Source organism: Vipera berus, assembly GCF_964194415.1.
Source record: "Vipera berus genome assembly, chromosome: 2".
In the NCBI taxonomy this organism is placed as follows: domain Eukaryota; kingdom Metazoa; phylum Chordata; class Lepidosauria; order Squamata; family Viperidae; genus Vipera; species Vipera berus.
The window spans coordinates 277889897-277911548 of record NC_138203.1 but is presented as its reverse complement, the minus strand read 5'-3'; the positions used below and the strand labels follow the sequence as shown (position 1 = coordinate 277911548).

At 45.0% G+C, this 21652-nt stretch overlaps 1 protein-coding gene across 1 annotated transcript; it reads right to left on the bottom strand.

Moving 5' to 3' along the window:
* Positions 1 to 4656: 4656 nt before the first annotated feature.
* LOC308664163 (uncharacterized protein) lies at positions 4657 to 16108 on the bottom strand. Its single transcript, XM_081321182.1, has 5 exons — positions 14183 to 16108; positions 13534 to 13660; positions 12250 to 12332; positions 8686 to 8812; positions 4657 to 7575 (listed from the first exon to the last, which is right to left on the bottom strand). The coding sequence occupies exons 1-5, from the start codon at positions 14600 to 14602 to the stop codon at positions 6191 to 6193; spliced, it is 2142 nt and encodes a 713-aa protein (XP_081177308.1). The 5' UTR covers positions 14603 to 16108; the 3' UTR covers positions 4657 to 6190.
* Positions 16109 to 21652: the final 5544 nt, after the last annotated feature.

Below are 21652 nucleotides of genomic sequence, written 5' to 3'. Positions count from 1 at the left end.
GGAACTTGATGCTGGCAGCAGGTGTTCCCTCAGATATCCCGGACCCTATTTACTCAGAATCAAGTAAAAGGAAAAAAAAGCCTGAAACATATTTATTATTTAAAATGACATGTGTGCCCCATCCTTTTGGGAAACATCAGGGTGGTGTACAACCAACTTCATCATGTACAAATACAATAGAAAAGAGCAATACACACACACACACACACACACACACACACACACACACACGTAACAATTAAATTAACCTGTGATTAAAATTACTTTTGCTGCATGTCAGAAAGATTGTAATGTGATGACCAAAATTGTTCTAAGGAAGTGAGACAGACCAGAATAGAATAGAATAGAATAGAATAGAATAGAATAGAATAGAATAGAATAGAATAGAATAGAATAGAATAGAATAGAATAGAATAGAATAGAATAGAATAGAATAGAATAGAATAGGAGATGGGAGGGGATGAAATAGGAATAGAATAGAATAGAATAGAATAGAATAGAATAGAATAGAATAGAATAGAATAGAATAGAATAGAATAGAATAGAATAGAATAGAATAGAATAGAATAGAATAGAATAGAAGCTGGAAGGGACCTTGGAGGTCTTCTAGTCCAGCCCCATGATCAAGCAGGAGAACCTATACCATCTCAGACAAATGACTGTCTAGCCCAGGGGTCAGCAACCTGAAACAGTGAAAGAGCCACTCGGAACCGGTTCCCTCACAAAAGGAAAAACTGGGAGCCGCAAAAAATGTGTGCACATGCGCGTACATACGCACATGCGCAGAACAGGATTTGACTGAAGAGTGGAGCCAAGGCGAAATATGCATATTTGAATTGATTGGTTGAACTTTTTTAGTCCCACTTTTTTTTTTTTGGACTGCACATGGCAGAGGACTGTGAGCCACAGGAGATGGCTGAAAGAGCCGCATGCGGCTCCGGAGCCGCGGGTTGCAGACCTGTGGTCTAGCCTCTTCTTAAAAATCTCCAGTGATGGAGCACCCATGATTTCTGGAGGCAAGCTGTTTCACTTGTTAATTGTCCTCACTGTCAGGAAGTTTCTCCTTAATTCCAGGTTGCTTCTCTCTTTGATCAGTATCCAACCATTGTTTCTTGTCCTACCCTCTGGTGCTTTGGTGAATGTGACCCCCTCTTCTTTGTGGCAGCCCCTCAGATACTGGAATACTGATATCATTTCTTGTTTTCTTTAGACTACCCAAACCCAAGTCCTGCAGCCGTTCTTCGTATGTTTTAGTCTCCAGGTCTTTGGTCAACTTAGTTGTTCTTCTCTGAATTTTGTCCAAACTTTCAACATCTTTTTTGTGATATGGTGACCAAAATTGGCTGAAGTATTCCAGGTGTGGTCTTACTAGGGTTTTATAAAGCGGTAATAATACTTTCACGTGATCTTGTTTATGCCTGTTTATACAACCCAGCCCCTTCATGGATTACTGCCTTGTCGTGGCGAAGGGGCTTGCGTAATTCAATGAAGCTATGAGCTATGCCGTGCAGGGCCACCCAAGACGGACAGGTCATAGCTGAGAGTTCTGACAAAACGTGATCCACTGGAGAAGGAAATGGCAACCCACTCCAGTATCTTTGCCATGAAAACCCTATGGACAGTACCAAAAGGCAAAACGATATGACGCTGGAAGATGAGCCCCTCAGGTCGGAAGGCGTCCAATATGCTACTGGGGAAGAGCAGAGGGCTAGTACTAGTAGCGCCAGAAAGAATGAAGCGACTGGGCCAAAGCCGAAAGGACGCTCAGCTGTGGATATGTCTGGTGGTGAAAGGAAAGTCCGATGCTGTAAAGATTTTTTCTCCATAGGAACCTGGAATGTAAGATCCATGAATCAAGGAAAGCTGGACGTGGTCAAACAAGAGATGACAAGACTGAACATCGACATCTTAGGTATCAGCGAACTAAAATGGACAGGAATGGGTGAATTTAATTCAGATGACCATCAGGTATACTACTGCGGGCAAGAATCCCTCAGAAGAAATGGAGTAGCCTTCATAGTCAATAAAAGAGTAGGAAAATCAATACTGGGATACAATCCTCAAAATGACAGAATGATCTCAGTTCGAATCCAAGGCAAACCATTCAATATCACAGTAGTCCAAGTCTATGCCCCAACCACCAGTGCTGAAGAGGATGAAATTGACCGGTTCTATGAAGCCCTACAGCACCTTATAGAAGTAACACCAAAAAATGATGTCCTTATCATCATGGGGGATTGGAATGCTAAAGTAGGAAGCCAAAAGATAACTGGAATAACAGGCAAGTTTGGCCTTGGAGTACAAAATGAAGCAGGGCACAGGCTGATAGAATTTTGTCAAGAGAATACGATGGTCATAGCAAACACTCTTTTCCAACAACCCAAGAGACGGCTCTACACATGGACATCACCAGACGGTCAACACAGAAATCAGATTGACTATATGCTCTGCAGCCAAAGATGGAGAAGCTCTATACAGTCGGTAAAAACAAGACCAGGAGCTGACTGTGGCTCAGACCATGAGCTTCTCCTTGCAAAGTTTAGGCTTAAACTGAAGAAAGTAGGGAAAAGCACTAGGCCACTCAGGTATGAATTAAATCATATCCCTGTTGAATATACAGTAGAGGTGACAAATAGATTTAAGGAATTAGATCTGATAGACAGAGTGCCTGAAGAACTATGGACAGAGGTTCGCGACATTGTACAACAGGTAGCAACCAAAACCATCCCAAAGAAAAAGAAATGCAAGAAAGCAAAATGGCTGTCTGAGGAAGCTTTGCAAATAGCTGAGGAAAGGAGGGAAGCGAAAGGCAAGGGAGAAAAACATAGATATGCCCAATTGAATGCAGAATTCCAGAGAATAGCTAGAAGAGATAAGAATGCCTTCTTAAATGAACAGTGCAAAGAAATAGAAGAAAACAATAGAATAGGGAGGACCAGAGATCTTTTCAAGAAAATTGGAGAGATGAAGGGAACGTTTAATGCAAAAATGGGCATGATAAAGGACCAAAATGGCAGGGACCTAACAGAGGCAGAAGAGATTAAGAAGAGGTGGCAAAATTACACAGAAGAACTATACAAGAATGAGCTTAACGTCCCAGATAATCACAATGATGTGGTCACTGACCTCGAGCCAGACATCCTAGAATGTGAGGTGAAGTGGGCCTTAGAAAAGCTGAGCAACAACAAAGCTAGTGGAGGTGATAGTATTCCAGCTGAGCTATTCAAAATCTTAAAAGACAGTGCAGTAAAAGTGCTACACTCAATTTGCCAGCAAATTTGGAAAACTCAACAGTGGCCACAGGATTGGAAAAGATCAGTTTACATTCCAATTCCAAAGAAAGGCAGTGCCAAAGAATGTTCAAACTACCGCACCATTGCACTCATTTCTCATGCTAGTAAAGTCATGCTTAAAATCCTACAAGCTAGACTTCAGCAGTATGTGGATCGAGAACTACCAGAAGTACAGGCAGGATTTCGAAGAGGCAGAGGAACTAGAGATCAAATTGCCAACATACGCTGGATCATGGAGAAAGCTAGGGAGTTCCAGAAAAACATCTACTTCTGCTTCATTGACTATGCTAAAGCCTTTGATTGTGTGGATCATAACAAACTGTGGCAAGTTCTTAAAGAGATGGGAGTACCAGACCATCTTATTTGTCTCTTGAGAAACCTATATGCGGGTCAAGAAGCAACAGTGAGAACTGGACACGGAACCACTGATTGGTTCAAAATTGGGAAAGGAGTCCGGCAAGGCTGTATACTGTCGCCCTGCCTATTTAACTTATATGCAGAGCACATCATGAGAAAGGCAGGGCTAGATGAATCAAAAGTTGGAATTAAGATTGCCGGAAGAAATATCAACAACCTAAGATATGCAGATGATACCACTCTAATGGCAGAAAGTGAAGAAGAACTAAAGAGCCTCTTGTTGCGGGTGAAGAAGGAGAGTGCAAAAGTTGGGTTGAAACTTAACATTAAGAAAACCAAGATCATGGCATCTGGCCCTCTCAATTCCTGGCAAATAGATGGGGAAGAAATGGAGGTAGTGACAGATTTTGTTTTCCTGGGCTCCAAGATCACTGCAGATGGGGACTGTAGCCAAGAAATTAAAAGACGCTTGCTCCTGGGGAGGAAAGCCATGGCAAATCTAGACAGCACACTAAAAAGCAGAGACATCACCCTGTCAACAAAAGTGCGTATAGTCAAGGCTATGGTCTTCCCAGTTGCAATGTATGGCAGTGAAAGTTGGACCATAAGAAAGGCTGAGCGCCAAAGAATTGAGGCCTTTGAACTATGGTGCTGGAGAAGACTCCTGCGAGTCCCTTGGACTGCAAGGCGATCAAACCGGTCAGTCCTAGAGGAGATCAATCCTGACTGCTCTTTAGAAGGCCAGATCATGAAGCTAAAACTCAAATACTTTGGCCACCTAATGAGAAGGAAGGACTCACTGGAGAAGAGCCTAATGCTGGGAAAGATCGAGGGCAATAGAAGAAGGGGACGACAGAGAATGAGGTGGCTGGATGGAGTCACTGAAGCAGTAGGTGTGAGCTTAAATGGACTCCAGAAGATGGTAGAAGACAGGAAGGCCTGGAGGAATGTTGTCCATAGGGTCGCGATGGGTCGGACACGACTTCGCAGCTAACAACAAATACAACCCAGAATTGTATTAGCTTTTTTGGCTTGCTGCTGCACACTGCTGCCTCATGGTTAAGTGATGGTCCACTAGGACTCCAAGGTCCTTCTCAGTTACTGTTAAGCCAGGTCTTGCCCAATGGTATGTTGGGCTATAGTTTCTTTTTGTGTGAAGACTGATGCAAAATATGAGTTAAGGAGTTCTGCTTTCTTCCTGTTGCCTGTTATTTACTCGCCATCTTTTCTCTTTAGTGGACCTACAGTTTCCTTGACTTTTTTTTCTTGTTGTTCATATGTTGGAAGAAACTTTTTTTTTATTATCCATGATTTCTGTTGCAAGTCTTTGTTCGTTCTGAGCCTTTGCTTTCCTGACGTCATCTTTGCATGTTCTGGCTGTCTGCTGATAATCAGCCTTAGTTATGTACCCCTCTTTCCATTTTTTGTATTTGTCCTTTTTGTCTTTGTCAGAGAGATCTTTGTGCAGCCATGCTGGTTTCTTCTTGAATTTCTTGTTTTTCTTTTTCAGTGATATTCTGCTGGTCTGGGCTTTTATGATCACATTTTTGAAATATTATGGATGGTATAAGGAGAAAAATGTGGTCCAAGGTGAATAATGTCAACTTATTGTCAAAGTTGTAGATGTGTATACTTCTGTGTGTGTACGTATGTGCTTACTTGTCCACTGCCTTTCCCTAATTGAAATGTCATTTTTTTCTAAGAAACAATTTGCAAACATTTTTCGACAGATTTTCAATGGACAATTTGACAGAGATAATCTCCTCTTCCACATTCTTCTAAAGGTACACACTGAGGTACTACGGAATGTGTGCATTACACACACACACACACAATACTATCCACATTGTGTCAATTGTTCACTGTATATATTCATAGTATTTTAATTAAAAAAAACTTGATTGCTTTGTAGATTTCCATAGCACCTTTCTTCAAATGCTTTCCTCCTTTAAACTTCACTTTCCTGAGGAGAAAAAGTCAGAATACTTTAGCTTTCAACTTTAAGATGGGTGGATTTCAACTCCCAGAATTCCCTAGTCAGTTAGGGAATTCCCGGAGTTGAAGTCCACACATCTTTAAACTTGCTGAGGTTGAGAAAGACGGTATAGGAAGTAGACAAGGCAACTGAGAACATTACAGGGGTGTGGAGAAATGAAGAGTGAGATCTTTTCCTAGAATCTAAGGTAACAGGGTATTCTTAATCTATACTGAAAGTATAGAATCTGCTATCCAAATATTTTTACATGAATGGCAGTTTGCAAAAAATGAGGTCAAATGAATGAACAAGACAATGAAAATTAACAATACCAAAATGCAATAAAAATCACCACGAGGATGAGAGATTACCCATTGCTGGGGGAATTTGAGTAAAAGGTGTGATTCTTCCCATGAATGCCTGCTTCCTCCCAATTTTTGCCTGAGAATCAAAATTTAATTTGAAGAAATTCCAAACTAATCATTTATGTGGTTTCCCCCACAGGTCAGTTGATCTATAAGCAATTTTTCCTCCTAGCAAAGTTGATTGACAACTCGCCTGTCCTTTATAATATCTCTACCTTGTGTGCATTTTTTTGATGCCTGGTCAGGTTTTTCTTATGACTGAAACTTTTCCCACATCCTAAGCAGGTGTATTTTTCCCCTGTGTGAATGCTCTGATGCTGGAAAAGATTGGTACGCTGGCTGAAACTCTTCCCGCACTCCGAGCATTCATAGGGTTTCTCTCCGGTGTGAATTCGTTGATGTTTGGTGAGGTCTATTTTCTGACTGAAACATTTCCCACATTCCAAGCACGCGTACGGTTTTTCCCCGGTGTGGATCCGGTGGTGCCTGGAGAGGTTTTTCTTATGATTAAAGCTCTTGCCGCATTCTGAGCATTTGTGCGGCTTCTCCCCGGTGTGAATTCTTTCGTGAGAACTGAGGATGGTTTTGTGACCAAAGTTTTTCCCACAGACCAAGCAGGAACACTCGTTCCCACCTGCATGGATGAGCTGGTGATTCCGGAGCCCTGTGCTCCGACTAAAAGTCTTCCCACACTGAAGACACTGGTGGAGTTTTGGCTTTTTGAACACGCATCGGTGAGCGCCGAGATAGGTAGATGGGTTGCCACATTCCAGAAAGGGGAAAACTTTCTCTTCCGAGTGAGTTGTATAATGCTTCATGAGCAGGATTTTCTGAGCGAAGCTCTTTTCGCATTCTAAGCATTTATACGGCTTCCCCTCGGTGTGTGTCCTTTCGTGGTAAGTCAGAGCAGTCCGGTAACTGAAGCTCTTCCCGCACACCAAACATGCGTACGGCTTCTCCCCTGTGTGAATCCTTTGGTGGGTGGCGAGATTTGTCTTCTGGCCAAAACCCTTGCCGCACTCTAAACATTGATAAGGTTTCTCCCCCGTGTGGGTCCTCTGATGTTTCGTCAGGCCCGTATTCTGGCTAAAACACTTCCCGCACTCCCGACATTGATAGGGTTTCTCTCCTGTGTGAATTCTCCGATGAGAAATGAGATTGATTTTGTGACTAAAAGTCTTCCCACATTCCAGGCACTGATAGGGTTTCTCCCCGGTGTGAATCCTCTGATGGGACGTCAGATTTATCTTCTTCCCGAAGCACCTGCCACACTCTAAGCATTCGTATGGTTTCTCACCCGTGTGAATTCGTCGGTGCTTGGTGAGGCTCGAACTCTGACTGAAGCTCTTTCCGCACTCGAGGCATCTGTACGGTTTCTCGCCCGTGTGAATTCGCTTGTGCTTAATGAGGCTGGAGCTCTGACTGAAGCTCTTTTCGCATTCCAAGCATTTGTACGGTTTTTCCCCTGTGTGAATTCTTTGGTGAGAGGTAAGATTTATCTTATAACCAAAACTTTTTCCGCACTCCAAACACATGTGTGGTTTTGTCCCCATCGGATGTCCTTTCGTTCTATATCGGTCACGTCCTGGAATAAAGAGAAGAAATTCAGAGATAGATTGGACGACCTATTGAGATGAGATTTAGAAATGTACCATTTGTTAGGTTTTTAGCCCGCCTTTACTACTTGATAACTAACCCAAGGCAGCAGACATGGTTAATACTCCTTCCTCCTCCTATTTACTCCACAACCACCAGTCTGTGAGGTGAGTTGGGGCTAAGAGTGAGTGGCTGGCACAAAGTCACCCAGCTGGCTTTCATGGCTAAGGCGGGAATAGAACTCATGGCCTCTTGCTTTCTAGCCTGATGCCTTAACCACTAGACCACGTTGCTGTGCCAGACTAGTGCTATTTGATATGATGCTATGTATCCTATCTCAGGGGTCCCCAACCCCTGGGCTGCCGCCCCCTAGTGGGGCACAAACTACTTGCAACCGGGCCGCAGAAACAGCAAGTGTGCGTGTTCCCACATGCATCGCCGCTTGCACAAGCAGTGGGAAAGCGTGTGGATGCACGCTCCACTTGTGTGAGCGGCGTGCATGGGTGCACGTCGCTTGTGCAAATGGAGTTGTGCACACGCTTGCTGCCCGCTCACGCAGAACCATCCCCTCTTCCCCCCCCCTTCACCGCTGGTCCCCAAAGCTGGAAAGTTTGGGGAACTCTGCCCTGTCTGTATACATCTGTGGTCTCACAGGAACCTGTTGCCATGGTTCCGACTAATGAAACAGTTCAAATGATCTTCAGGCATTGTTTATTCTAAAAAGTCTATAATAATGAGAACAAGATGGCACGGCATGGATAGATGCCAGAAACCGAATTCTCCTCCCCTGAACACATCGTATCAAACACAATTCCCTCCCTTAATTTAAATGTCATAAATCACATTCTCCAATTAGTTTAACATGCAAAGCTTCACTTCCATTTTATAGCGCGCCATTCCTTATCGTATTAAAAAAAAACAACCGGGTTAGCATTCTCCTCCCCCCGGCTTTATTTAATTTAAAAGCAAAAACCATTTAAAGTAAAAGGCTGCCTCTCATATTGTCCAAGCCAAAAGATCCAATGTTTGCAGCGTTGACACCTGTCTTAAAATGCTACCTTTATGATTATACACCAATGAAGGAAACAGGGAACCTTACTGAGAGAAGTCAGGATTTCAAAATTCTCTTCCATGATTTGCTTATAGAGAGCTTTCTGGTCAGGATTCAACAGGAGCCATTCTTCCTCAGTGAAATACACAGCCAGCTCTTCCACAGTGTCCAGATCCTGATTGGAGAAAAAAAAATCATCATAAGAACATACATGGTGCATGTAATCTCACTAGAGCCACTGTTTTACCTTACACCACGGCGTCTGCTTTCTTGCTGAGCAACAATCAATAGCCAATAGCAACGAGCTATAATTACAGGAAGTCCTCGGTGTATAACCATTCGTTTAGCCACCGTCTGAAGTTACAGGGCACTGGAAAAAGGGACATAGGACCGGTCCTCACATTTATGACCACTGCGGCATTCCTCACTGTCACATGATCAAAATTTGGGCGCTTGGCCACGCCGACATGTATTTGCAGTGTCCCGGGATCATGCGATTGTTCCTTTGAGACTTTCCCAGACGGCTTTTGACAAGCAAAGTCAATGTGGGGGAGGGGGGGGAGGAAGCCAGATTCGTTCAACAACTGCACGGTTCGTTTAACAACCGCAGTGACTTGTTTAACTGTGACAAAAAGGAGGTCATAAACCTGGGGGCGATTCACTTAACAACTGCCTTGTGTCAACGCTGCTAACATTGGATGTTTTTGCTTTGCCAACAGATGAAGGTTCAACCATTTTCTTCTGTTTTACTCCTAGAGTTAGAGTTAGATGACGCTGGTGGGGAGGAGGAGGAATGTGCGTGGGAGTTTAGCTAGACATGACAATATTGAACCTAGTGTGAGAACCAAGGTTATCGAAATAAGAGTTGATAAGAATTGGTCGGGCTGGAGAACTGGAGGGGAAGCCTCACACTAATTGGAGAATGTGATTTATGACTGTTAATTGGAGGAGGGAATTGTGCTTTGATACTATGTGCCCAGGGGAGGGGGAACTCAGATTTTGCCAATGCTATGCTACTCGAATAAAGATTCTTTAAGGCCGTGGTGGCAAACCTATGGCACGCGTGCCACAGGTGGCAAGCAGAGCCCTCTCTGTGGGCACGTGCACTGTTGCCCCACGCCTAGGCCTTCAGCTGGGTTTTATAAAGCCTTTTTGCTTTAGGCCTCCACCATGTGCAAAAAAACCCCACAAGGTTCAATCAATCAATCAATTTCAACTTCTCGCGGGGAAAAAAAAGATCTCGCAAAGTTGGAATTGATTGATTGAACTTTTTAGTCCCGCCCAGTCTGCCGTTACCAACACAGCCACGCCCACTCAATTGCCCAACCCACCCAATGGGCCACGCCCACCCAGCCCCCCCCGATGATACATAAGTGGGTTTTGGGTTGCAGTTTGGGCCCTCAGTCTCTAAAAGGTTCGCCATCACTGCTTTAAGGTAAACAATGCCTCGAAGTTCTTTGAAGAGTTTCGTCTGTCAGAACCATGACACCTTGCTTAACAATGGAAATTTTGGTCCCGATTGTGGTCGTAAGTCAAGAGCTACCGGTAAAGACAAACTATTCCGGGTATGGGAGAACTGGAAGAATCCTGAGCCAGACTCTGCCTTTTCCTACAGAAAAAAAAAAAAACCTGCCAGAGAGATGACTACTTCATCTCTGTTAGGACATATCCATTGAAAAGGAACCCACCTCCCACGCTCCTGGGTAAAGGGTGCCCCTGTCAGAATTCCCTCACCGTTACGAAATTTTTTTTTTCTGAAACTCAACCAGAATCTGTCTTCTTGTAGTTTAAATCCGTTACGGGTGGTCCTTGAAATTACGATCACAATCGAGGTCACAATTTTTGTTGCTAAGCGAGACATTGGTTAAGTGAACTGTGCCCCATTTTGGGACATTTCTTCCCGAAGTTGTTAAGTGAAATCACTGACGTTGTTATGTTAGTAACCTGGTTGTATGGTGAATCTGTGAAACTTTGCTTGTCAGAAGGTCGCCAAAAAGTGACCTCATAACCCCAGGGCTCTGCAACCGTCATAAATGCATGCCGGTTGCCGAGCCTCCAAATTTTGGTCGCGTGATCATGAGGACGCTGCAAGGTTTCATGAGGATGAAAAATGGCCCTGTCACTTTTACAGTGCCGGTGTAACTTTGAACGGTCACTAAATGACCGTTCACTCAGCCGTGGCGGCGCCAGTGGCAGGAGTGCAGTATTGCAGGCAAACTCTGCCCACTGCCAGCAGTTCAATCCTGACCGACTCAAGGTCGACTCAGCCTTCCCGAGGTCGGTAAAATGAGGACCCAGATTGTTGGGGGCAACAGGCTGATTCTGTGAACCGCTTAGAGAGGGCTGTAAAAGCCTTGTGAAGTGGTATGTAAGTCTAAGGACTATTGCTGTTTCAGGCATTTGAACAGCGCACTCTCTACTGGTCAACGCTGCTGACGTCGGATGTTCTCGCTTTGACAACAGATGGAAATGTAGCCATCTTTTCTCTTTCGCTTTTAGAGTTAGGTGATGCCGGGAGGGGGGGGATGTGGATGAGAGTCCAGTTAGTCATAACAACAATAACTCAGCTGTGGGAATCCAAGGTTATTGCGCCCAGAGCTGATAAAAGATTTGGCGGGCTGGAGAGCTGGGGAGAAAGCCCCTGCTTCAAGCTAATTGGGGAATGTGATTTATGACTGTTAATTGGAGGAGGGAATTGTGCTTTGCTACTTTGTGCTGGGGGAGGAGGGGAAGGGGGGGGAATTCAGTTTTTGGCTTTACCTATGTCGTGCCGATACTTTGCTTCTCGAATAAAAGATTCTTTAAGGTAAACAATCCCTCGAAGTTCTTTTGAAGAGTCTCATCTGTCGAAACCATGACACTACTCTTCTCTTCTCCAGCCTACACATTTTCTTGGGTTTCTCCTTATTAAGACTTAGCACCCAGACCATCCCTCTGCTGTGGTCTGGAAACTACTCCAGTTTCTCTTTAAAATGGAGTACCCGGAATTGAATCCTGTACTTAAGATGGGGCCCGGACAACACAGAATAGAGCAGAACTATTATTTCCAAGGATATTTCTACCGATGCAAAGAAAATTTATCTTTTCTCTATGTATATCACTCCGTGGACACATATCCAGGGCTTTTTTTGTCATAGAACGCTCAGAACTGAGTTCCGGCACCTTTTTTGGATGGAACCTTGTAGGGTAGGCAAGATGGGTTGTATGACATGTGTGAGTTCCAGCACCTTTTTCTTTTACAAAAAAAGCACTGCACATATCCCACAGTGTTACTAAAGAAATATCAGATTTCTGACTTTAGAGGGGGGAAAAAAAGGCTAGACTGCCCAGGTCTTCGATCTGATCCAGCATGACATTTCTTAGGCTGCCAATGTTGACAGACGCAAAGAGAGAAAGTGATTGGTTCAGAACCCAAGAAATAAGTAGAGGACAACAACACCCACGGACTCTCTCCGAATCTTGCAAGCTTTATTTTTTTTTATCTTTTCTTGTTTTTTAAGTGAAAGACTCCTTGGAAGTCCTTGGAAGATTTTCTGGGTGTAAATTGAATCTGAATTGTATAAATAAATCATATTAAAAATATTTTTTTTTAAAAAAAATCCTCTCCTCTACCTGAAGTGGGTCAACAGCAGTCTCTGTTCCACCGCAGAGAAAAACAGAGGACTTTATACTTTTTGTCAGCATCAATTCATCCCCTACAAGAGACAAGATAGTGGGAAGGCTGAAGCATTTGCCCGTCTCAGCAATGTGAAGTTATGGCGCTTAAGCATTCTTACAGAAAAGTAGGTCCCTTAGGCCCACTAGGATTTACTTCTGAATAACAATAAATATATTTCCTGTGCAACAGAGGCAAGCCTAAATCCCCACGGACATCACTAGGACCTTTATCATTTAATTCAAACTTTATAAAAATCTCTATAACGATATCAGTTTTAAAGAGTTAAAAATTGAAACATTGTGGAGAAGGCAGGGGAATACTGGTTTTTTCCCCCAAACCCCCTTCCCCCCAATTTAATTAATTTGATACAATATTCATATGTCAACATCCCGCTCAAGAATTGAAATATAACTCAAGGTTCATTCCGTTTCCAAAAACCTGTTTATTGAATATAAAAGGTAAAGGTAAAGGTTCCCCCGCACATGCGTGCTAGTCGTTTCCGACTCTAGGGGCCGGTGCTCATCTCTGTTTCAAAGCCGAACAGCCAGCGCTTGTCCAAGGATGTCTCTGTGGTCATGTGGCCGGCATGACTAGACGCCAAAGGCGCACAGAACGCTGTTACCTTCCCACCGTAGTGGTCCCTATTTTTCTACTTGCATTTTTACATGCTTTCGAACTGCTAGGTTGGCAGAAGCTGGGACGAGTAACAGGCGCTCACTCTGTTACGTGGCACTCAGGATTCGACCCGCCAAACTGCCGACCTTCTGATCGACAAGCTCTGCGTCTAACTCTGAGGTTCCCAGACACCAGTTCATAGAATTAAACAATAATTTATCCGGCCAAACCCTCACCCTCTCATGTAGTCCACGAAAACAATTTCACTTTGTTATGGGAACTGTCTGTTTCCTCTCCACACCTGCTGCAGTGTCCTTGGAAAGGTTTCAGGCTCTCCCAGTCTTTAGCTGAATGGTAGAGGTTTTGTTTTTCCATCTAACTCATTCTAAAGCAACTTCTCCCCAGACTTACTCTAATGGCAAATTGAAAAGAAGAGGCACATAGCTGCCAAGGTTTCGTTCTTGACATCATAATCTTTAACCTAAGAGCATTTGAGAATAAGGTAAGGCAAGCTTCTTTTTCTAACCCCAAAAAATCCAGGGAGCGAAAGAGTAGCCCAGCATTTCTTGTATGGGCCAGGAAGGCCCCTAGCTGAACTACACAACACTGTCACAAATTCTTACCTTGCAGCGTTATTCCTCCGGGATCTTCTTGCAGGGTCCCTGTTTGCAAAGGATTCCCTACAGTGTCCAGCAGAACCTCGTCTGTTGCAGGGAAACCATATTCCATTTTTATAAAGAAGTGATTTATCTGAAATGGCAACCAAGATCGACAACTTAGAAATGGGAGCAGGACTGGGGGAAAAAAAGAATGAGACAGGCAAATACAGGTAGTCCTCGACTTACAACCATTCTTTTAATGACCGTTCGGAGTTACGACGGCACTGAAAAAAGTGACTGATGACCGCTTTTCATATTCATGACCATCCATGTGGTCATGTGATCCAAATTCGGACACTTGGCAACTGACTCACAGTTATGACGGTTGCAGTGTCCCGGGTTCATGTGATCCCCTTTTGCGACCTTCTGACTAGCAAAGTCAATGGGGGAAGCCAGGTTCACTTAACGGCCATGTTATAACTTAAGAATGGCAGTGATTCACTTAACACCCGAGGCAGGAAAGGTTGTAAAACTGGGCAAAACTCGCTTAACAACTGTCTCACTTAGCAAGAGAAATTTGGGGCTCAGTTATGGTCGTAAGTCAAGGACTACCTGTAGTTTTGAGGCGTCCCCCTACTGGATGTTATGTAGCCCTTTGAAGGTGGGCCCCCACCTGCTCCTGCTGCTGCTGCAGCTTCTTCTGCTCCATCTGATCCAGGAGGAAGCCTTCGGCCAGGGCCACCGCTTGGGAGCTGCTATCTGCTCCGCATTCCCGCACCCAGCTGGACACCTCCACGGGCAGGATGGCCAGCAGTTGCTCCAGGATAACCAGATCCAGCATCTGGCTCTTGGTGTGTCGTTCCGGCTGCAGCCACTGACGGGAAAGACGGTGGAGACGACTGCAAACCTCTCGAGGACCTTCTGCCTCCTGGTAGGCGAAGTCCCTGAAACGCTGGCGATGAGCCTCTGTGCTGAACGTGTCCTTCTCCAAAGTCTCCTGCGCTATTCTTTTCCAGGATTCGTCACTGCTCTCGGGCAGCGTGGTATCATGGCCTTCTTTTTTTTCAGGACCAGCCGAATCTTGTTCCTTCATTTTTTTTCTTTCTTTTTTTTAATGCCCTAGGACAGGGGTAGGCAACCTCGGCTCTTTTATGACTCAGGGCCTTCAACTCCCAGAATTCCTGAGCCAGCCACGCTGAGGGAAAAGGGAGAGGTTTCCAATCTGAGCTATGCTTGCTCAGGAATTCTGGGAGTTGAAGTCCACAAATCATAAAAGAGCCAAGGTTGCCTACCCCTGCCCTAGGAGAACCTCTAGCAAGTCTAAAGGAACTCTATTTCTTCCCAATTTGGCCTTAGCACAGCGCAACGCAACAGGGTTGTAGTGTTAAGGCAGAAAAGAAATCCGCAGACTGACAAAGCAACAAGCAGGCTTTATCTTCAGATTCAAGTCTTGGATCTCAAGCCAAAGACAGAAACAGGAGAGCCTAAACCGTAGTTCTTTCTAGGAAGTAAATTGCATTCGCGTTCAACAGCACAACTAACCCTCCTTCATCGTCTGTTCAGGACTTGCCCAAACTGCTCTCTCTACCTACCATCTCCCTTTACCTAATCATAAGAGCTTTTTCACCCTCTGCTCAGCTGGCTTTCTGTTCAACTGTCCATCCAGAAAGAAAGGAGGCAGCCACTTCAAAAAAGGAAAAAAATATTCTCGCAGACCCACATTAGTGAAGTGGAAAAGGGAGGGGAGCAACAACCATGAAGAGCACCCATTTTTATTTATTTGTAATGCTGGAAGTTCACCCCAATTCTCAATAAGCCCCGCCTCCCCAACCCAAAGGACAGTCAGGTGAATAAATTATGCCAAAAGGATTGAAATCCCACTAAAACCACAAAGGGGTTTGTTGCTTTTGTAATCATCATCCTAGCTGGAAGGGACCTTGGGGGGGGGGCTTCTAGTCTGGGGGAGGGGGACACAAGAGATCAGTCAGTGGCCACTCCAGAAAATGGGAACTGGGTTTCTTTGACCGTCTTCACTTTGTTTATTCATCCTAATCATCATAGCTGGAAGGGACCTCAGAGGTCTTCTAGTCCAACCGCCCTGTTTGAGGAGGAGACACTATACTTTCCCCCAGCCCAAAAGAGAACAAAAAGATCCAAGCAACTCTCCACCAGCAGTCAGCACTCAGATCAGCATAGATTAACTCCGAGGTTGACATCAGACCAACAATCAAGTAAAGAATACCCCAGTCAAGAAACAGCCAAAAGAAGCAAACAGCCCAACCAAAGACTCTCTAAGACCACCCCCACCAACACTGACAGGGCAAGCCATTAGAATATAATCTGACAGCAAACCGCATTCCTTACCAGCACTGATGATGTTACCTAGTTTGGTAATGAAACGTCTCCAAGGAAACAAGCAAGCTCAGAGAGTACTGAGGACCCCTCATGTCAACACTGAGCTGCAAATATTCTTTGAACTGTGGTGCCGGAGAAGACTCCTGCAGGTCCCTTGGACCGCAAGGCGATCAAACCGGTCAGTCCTACAGGAGATCAACCCTGACTGCTCTTTAGGTCAGATTCTGAAGTTGAAACTCAAATCCTTTGGCCACCTAATGAGAAGGAAGGACTCACTGGAGAAGAGCCTAATGCTGGGAAAGGTTGAGGGCGAGAGAAGAAGGGGACGACAGAGAATGAGGTGGCTGGATGGACTCACTGAAGCAGTAGGCGTGAGCTTAAATGGGCTCCAGAAGATGGTAGAGGACAGGAAGGCCTGGAGGAACGTTCTCCATGGGGTCGCGATGGGTCGGACACGACTTCGCAGCTAACAACAACAACAAATTAATAACACTATACACCATTTCAGACGGCTGGTTGTCCAGTCTCTTCTTAAAAAAACCTCCAGGGATGAAGCACCCACAACGTCTGAAGGCAAAGCTGTTCCACTAGTTAAGTGTCCTCACAGTTAGGAAGTTTCTCCTTAATTCCAGGTTGCTTCTCTCCTTGATTAGTTTCCATCCATTGTTTCTCGTCCTGCCCTCTGGTGTCTCTCCCTGCACATCAGCCCTGCCTCTCGTTGCTCCCCTGCAGTCTCCTCCATTGCAAAAGGAAGTGGCGGGGAAGGGAGTCACCCTAATCCCCCCCAAAGAGACACCCCCACCCCCACCCCAGGCAGATTCAAGGAGGGCGAAACCCCACCGATTGAGACAACAGGCCAGCAGTTGAATCTTCCGGTTGGAAGCCTGCTTCACTGAGAAAGAGGCAGCTTTTCCTCCACCTACCTCTGTCCTCTCTAGGCAGCGGCTTGTCTTTCTTAACTCCTAGAAGGACTCACTGGAGAAGAGCCTAATGCTGGGAAAGGTGGAGGGCAAGAGAAGAAGGGGAGGACAGAGAATGAGGTGGCTGGATGGAGTCACTGAAGCAGGAGGCGTGAGCCTAAATGGACTCCAGAAGATGGTAGAGGACAGGAAGGCCTGGAGGAACATTGTCCATAGGGTCGCGATTGGTCGGACACGACTTCGCAGCTAACAACAACAACAGAGGGGCGAAGCCTCCTCTGCAAAGACAGCAGAGGCGGGATTCCCCCCTTGCATTGGAGCGCAAGTAGTGTTCTCATCAGTTCTCCGAACGAAAGGCCAACACCCATTGAGGGGGAAAAAAAATCTTAGAAACAAACCATTGGGTTGGTGTCGCCAAGAAAACTTTGGTTTCCTGGTTCATGGATTGCATTTCCTACGCGAAGGACTCTTGGCAAGGGATGGGTTACACCTCACGAAAACAGGCAAAGATGTACTTGAAAAAAGACTGGCCCAACTCATCAGGAAGGCTTTAAACCAAAACTGAGGGGGGAGGATGACCAATCTCTAGAATCTCTAGAACCCAAAGCCAATCGCAAATGCCAAGAAAACAAATTTAAAAATGAGGTAGGCAGAGATGGAAAAAAAGAAAAAAAAAGAAAAACTCAAACAATAACCAGGAGACACAGGAAACACCCCCATGGACAGGCATAAAAAATCTTAAATGCTTATATATACAAACGCTCAAAGCTTGGGGAACAAACAGGGCAAACTAGAAGCAATAGTACACGAGGGAGGGTATGACATACTGTACCGGTAGTTGGTATAACAGAAACCTGGTGGGATGAAACCCATGAATGGAATGGACTGATGGATGGATACAAATTGTTCAAAAGGATCAGGTCTACAAAAAGAGGAGGGGGAGTTGTGCTATATGTAAGAGAAGATTACATATCTACAGAAATGCACATGATCAAAGATAAAACCTCTCCAGAAAGTATATGGATCAATATAAAAGAAAAAAAAGCGACATTGCCATAAGTGTATATTACAGACCAACCAACCAACCAGATGAGATAGATGAACTCTTTGCCAACCAATTAACAAATGCTTCCAGGATGCATACCACAGTAGTGATGGGAGACTTCAACTATCCAGCTATCGAAAGCATGTAAAAATACAAGTAGAAAAATAGGGACCACTACGGTGGGAAGGTAACAGTGTTCTGTGCGCCTTTGGCGTCTAGTCATGCCGGCCACATGACCACAGAGACGTCCTCGGACAAGCGCTGGCTCTTCGGCTTTGAAACGGAGATGAGCACCGGCCCCTAGAGTCGGAAACGGGGGAACCTTTACCTTTACCTTTAAGAAAAACTCGAAAGATGACTCCTTCAGAAGGAAAGTACAGATAGACATCATTTAACAGCCCTCTTGTTTAGTGGCCATTCACAGTTATGATGGCGATGAAAATGTAAGTTTACTGACCAATCCTCTCATTTGCATCCCTTGAAGGTCTGTAAAGCAAAGCTGATAGGGACGCGGTGGCTCAGTGGGTTAGGATGCTAAGCTTGTAGATCAGAAGATCGGCAGTTTGCCGGGTCGAATCCCAAGTGCCACGTAAAAGAGTGAGCGCCTGTTACTCGTCCCAGCTTCTGCCAACCTAGCAGTTCGAAAGCACGTAAAAATGCAAGTAGAAAAATAGGGACCCCTATGGTGGGAAGGTAACAGTGTTCCGTGCCACATGACCACGGAGAAGTCCTCGGACAAACATTGGCTCTTCAGCTTTGAAACGGAGATGAGCACTGGCCCCTAGAGTTGGTAACGACTAGCACACATGTGCGGGGGAACCTTTACCTTTACCTTTAAAGCAAAGGAAAGCTGAAGTAAGATCATAACACAGTCATGATTTCACTTAGTGACCACTTAACTGAATTGCTGGCCCCAAATGTGATCACTAAATGAGGAATACCTATTTCTGGTACCTCTGGATATGTCAGTCGCTTCTGTGACAGTTTATTTATTTATTTATTTATTTATTGCATTTATATACCGCCCTTTCCCTGAGGACTCAGGGCGGTTTACAGGGAATTAAAATCAACCATACAAAAGTTAAAACCCAATTTAAAAAATATTAAATCGACCCTGTATTATTAAAAACCCCAATTAAAATGAATGTCTCCTCAGCCTGGGCCCGAGAGCTCAAAGAGCCAGGTCTTCAGGCCCCGGCGGAATGATCGGAGGTCGGGAGCAGTCCTCAGCTCCACTGGCAGCTGGTTCCAGAGGGCAGGCGCCCCCACTGAGAAGGCCCTATCCCTGGGTGTCACCCGTCGGCAATCTCTTACCGGCGGGACCCTGAGCAGACCCTCCCCTGATGGTCTTTAGCTCTTCAGGTCACAGTTCTGATTTTATTTGTTCTAGTAATCCCATTATTTGTTTTTCTAGTTAACTGTGAGATCCTTAAAAATACTCTCCAGATGCAAAATTCAAATGTGCTGGTACAGAAGCTCATAGAAACGGTAGTAAAGAGTACTGCTACTTTATTGACTAGGGCTTATTTTGTTTATAAATATTTATAATTGTGTTCATGAATAGTGTTTATTGATTTTGCACACAGCTCCCTTGAGCTTCCATGCAACCAAGAATGAATTCTAATAGGGCAGGAGTCTTCAAACTTGGCAACTTTTAAGACTTCTGGACTTCAACTCCCAGAATTCCTCAGCCAGCCACGCTGAATAGAATAGAATAGAGCTGGAAGGGACCATAGAGGTCTTCTAGTCCAGCCCCCTGCTCAAGCAGGAGAACTATACCATCTCAGACAAGTGACTGTCTAGCCCGGGGGTAGACAACCTTGGCTCTTTTATGACTCGTGGACTTCAACTCCCAGAATTCCTAAACCAGCCTTGCTGAGGTAAAAAGGAGAGTTTTCCAAGTTGAGCCATGCTGGCTCAGGAATTCTGGGAGTTGAAGTCCACGAGTCATAAAAGAGCCAAGGTGGCCTACTCCTGTCCTAGCTTCTTGACTTCATTGCCTAGTTGTTTGTAGTCCCTCACTATTGTACCCTAATGATGCTCAATGCTTGAAACTAAGAAAAAAAGAAACTTCTTCAGCCACAGAAATTCACTTGACAATTTGCTATCATAAAATATCTAACATCTTAGAAAATATCTATGAAAAAAACCCCCAGAAAATAAGTGTGTGGGCCACTAATGCCCTTTCAGAGGCAAATCGTGATGGTTTTGTATATAGGTAATATTCTATCCTGGCTGCCCAGGAAGATGATCGTATACTACTGGTATTTATTGCTTTGGGGTCATGACTCAGGAAATATGTTCACCTACAGGATCTTCTGCCCTGTCCTTTTACAAATGTTGTACATGGTCTTAATCTTGAGATTTCTGCAGGTCTCCTTCTTTTAGGACCCTGTATGCAGTGGTGAAAAGGGACGCGGTAGCTCAGTGGGTTAGGACGCTGAGCTTGTCGATCAGAAGGTCGGCAGTTTAGCGGGTCGAATCCCGAGTGCCGCGTAACAGAGTGAGCACCTGTTACTCGTCCCAGCTCCCGCCAACCTAGCAGTTCGAAAGCACGTAAAAATGCAAGTAGAAAAATAAGGACCACTACGGTGGGAAGGTAACAGTGTTCCGTGCGTCTTTGGTGTCTAGTCATGCCGGCCACATGACCACGGAGACATCCTCGGACAAGCGCTGGCTCTTCGGCTTTGAAACGGAGATGAGCACCGGCCCCTAGAGTCGGAAACGACTAGCACGCATGTGCGGGGGAACCTTTACCTTTACCTTAACCTATGCAGTGGTGGGATTCAACCACTTCGGCAGAACTGGTGGCTAATTTTTTGTTGCCCAGGCCCAAAAACGGACTTCCGGAAGCAGCATCCACACAGAGAACCGGTTGTTCGCATATTTGAATCCCACCACCGCATGTATGCTTTGCGTGTTCATTTCCGGACTTCCCTACAAGGGAAACACACCAATGATGCTAACAAAGTGGCCTTTCTCGTCTAGCCAATTCCGTTTCAAGGAAACATAGTAGTAAAAAAAATTGCAATACAAAAACATACTTTGATTGAAAAAATAAGCTATCATTAGCAAGAAGAGCTTTTTCTGGAAATAAAAGCAAGTGGATTTAGAAAGCTCAGAGGTATAAGGATCATTCAAACCATTTGCACAGCTCGATTTATTTTTTCCACTCTTTGAGAAGTGTCAGGCCATAACTAACTCCCTTGGGGCCATAACCAAGAGGGGGACAGTTACCTGTCAAAGTTAGGTATTTAATTAAATATCCAAGCTGGATTACTCAGCGAAATTCATATAGGTATAACATGTAATTCTCGGAAGAACCCATAACTCTTTGTTATATCTGTATGCTGCTCACCTAGAAAGGTCTCTGAGTGGCTCTCCATCAGAAATGTCATAAAAGCCTTCAATAAAATTAAACCCACTGAAAACAGTAAAAACCTCAACTTTGTGTTTTTTTAAAAAAACAAATAAACAAACAAAGTGTCCACAAATACATCCTAACATTCAAAGCATACCTTCCTTCTAAGCCAGACATGTCAAACACAAGGCCCGTGGGCCGGATCTGGCCCGCGAAGTGGTTTCATGCGGCCCGCGAAGCCATCCTGGAAACAGTGAGGGAATGGCCCCCACTGCCTTGGCCCTGCCCGAGAGACCCTCCTTCTGCCAGAGACCCTCAGATCTGTCCCACTCCTGCCCAGGCCCCCATAGGCACCCTTGATGCCAATGATGTAGAGCTGGCCATGCCCACCCAGTAGGCCACACCCACTCTAGCCACGCCCACCCAGTAGGCCACGCCTACCGTGGCCATACCCACCCGGCC

Coding starts and splice junctions, on each gene's coding strand:
- LOC308664163 (XM_081321182.1), bottom strand. CDS start 14,602: ATGAAGGAACAAGATTCGGCTGGTCCTGAAAAAAAAGAAGGCCATGAT. Junction 13,661..14,182: donor TGCAGCAGCAGCAGGAGCAG/GTGGGGGCCCAC, acceptor TTGCCATTTCAG/ATAAATCACTTCTTTATAAA. Junction 8,813..12,249: donor CTGCTGTTGACCCACTTCAG/GTAGAGGAGAGG, acceptor TTCTCCAATCAG/GATCTGGACACTGTGGAAGA.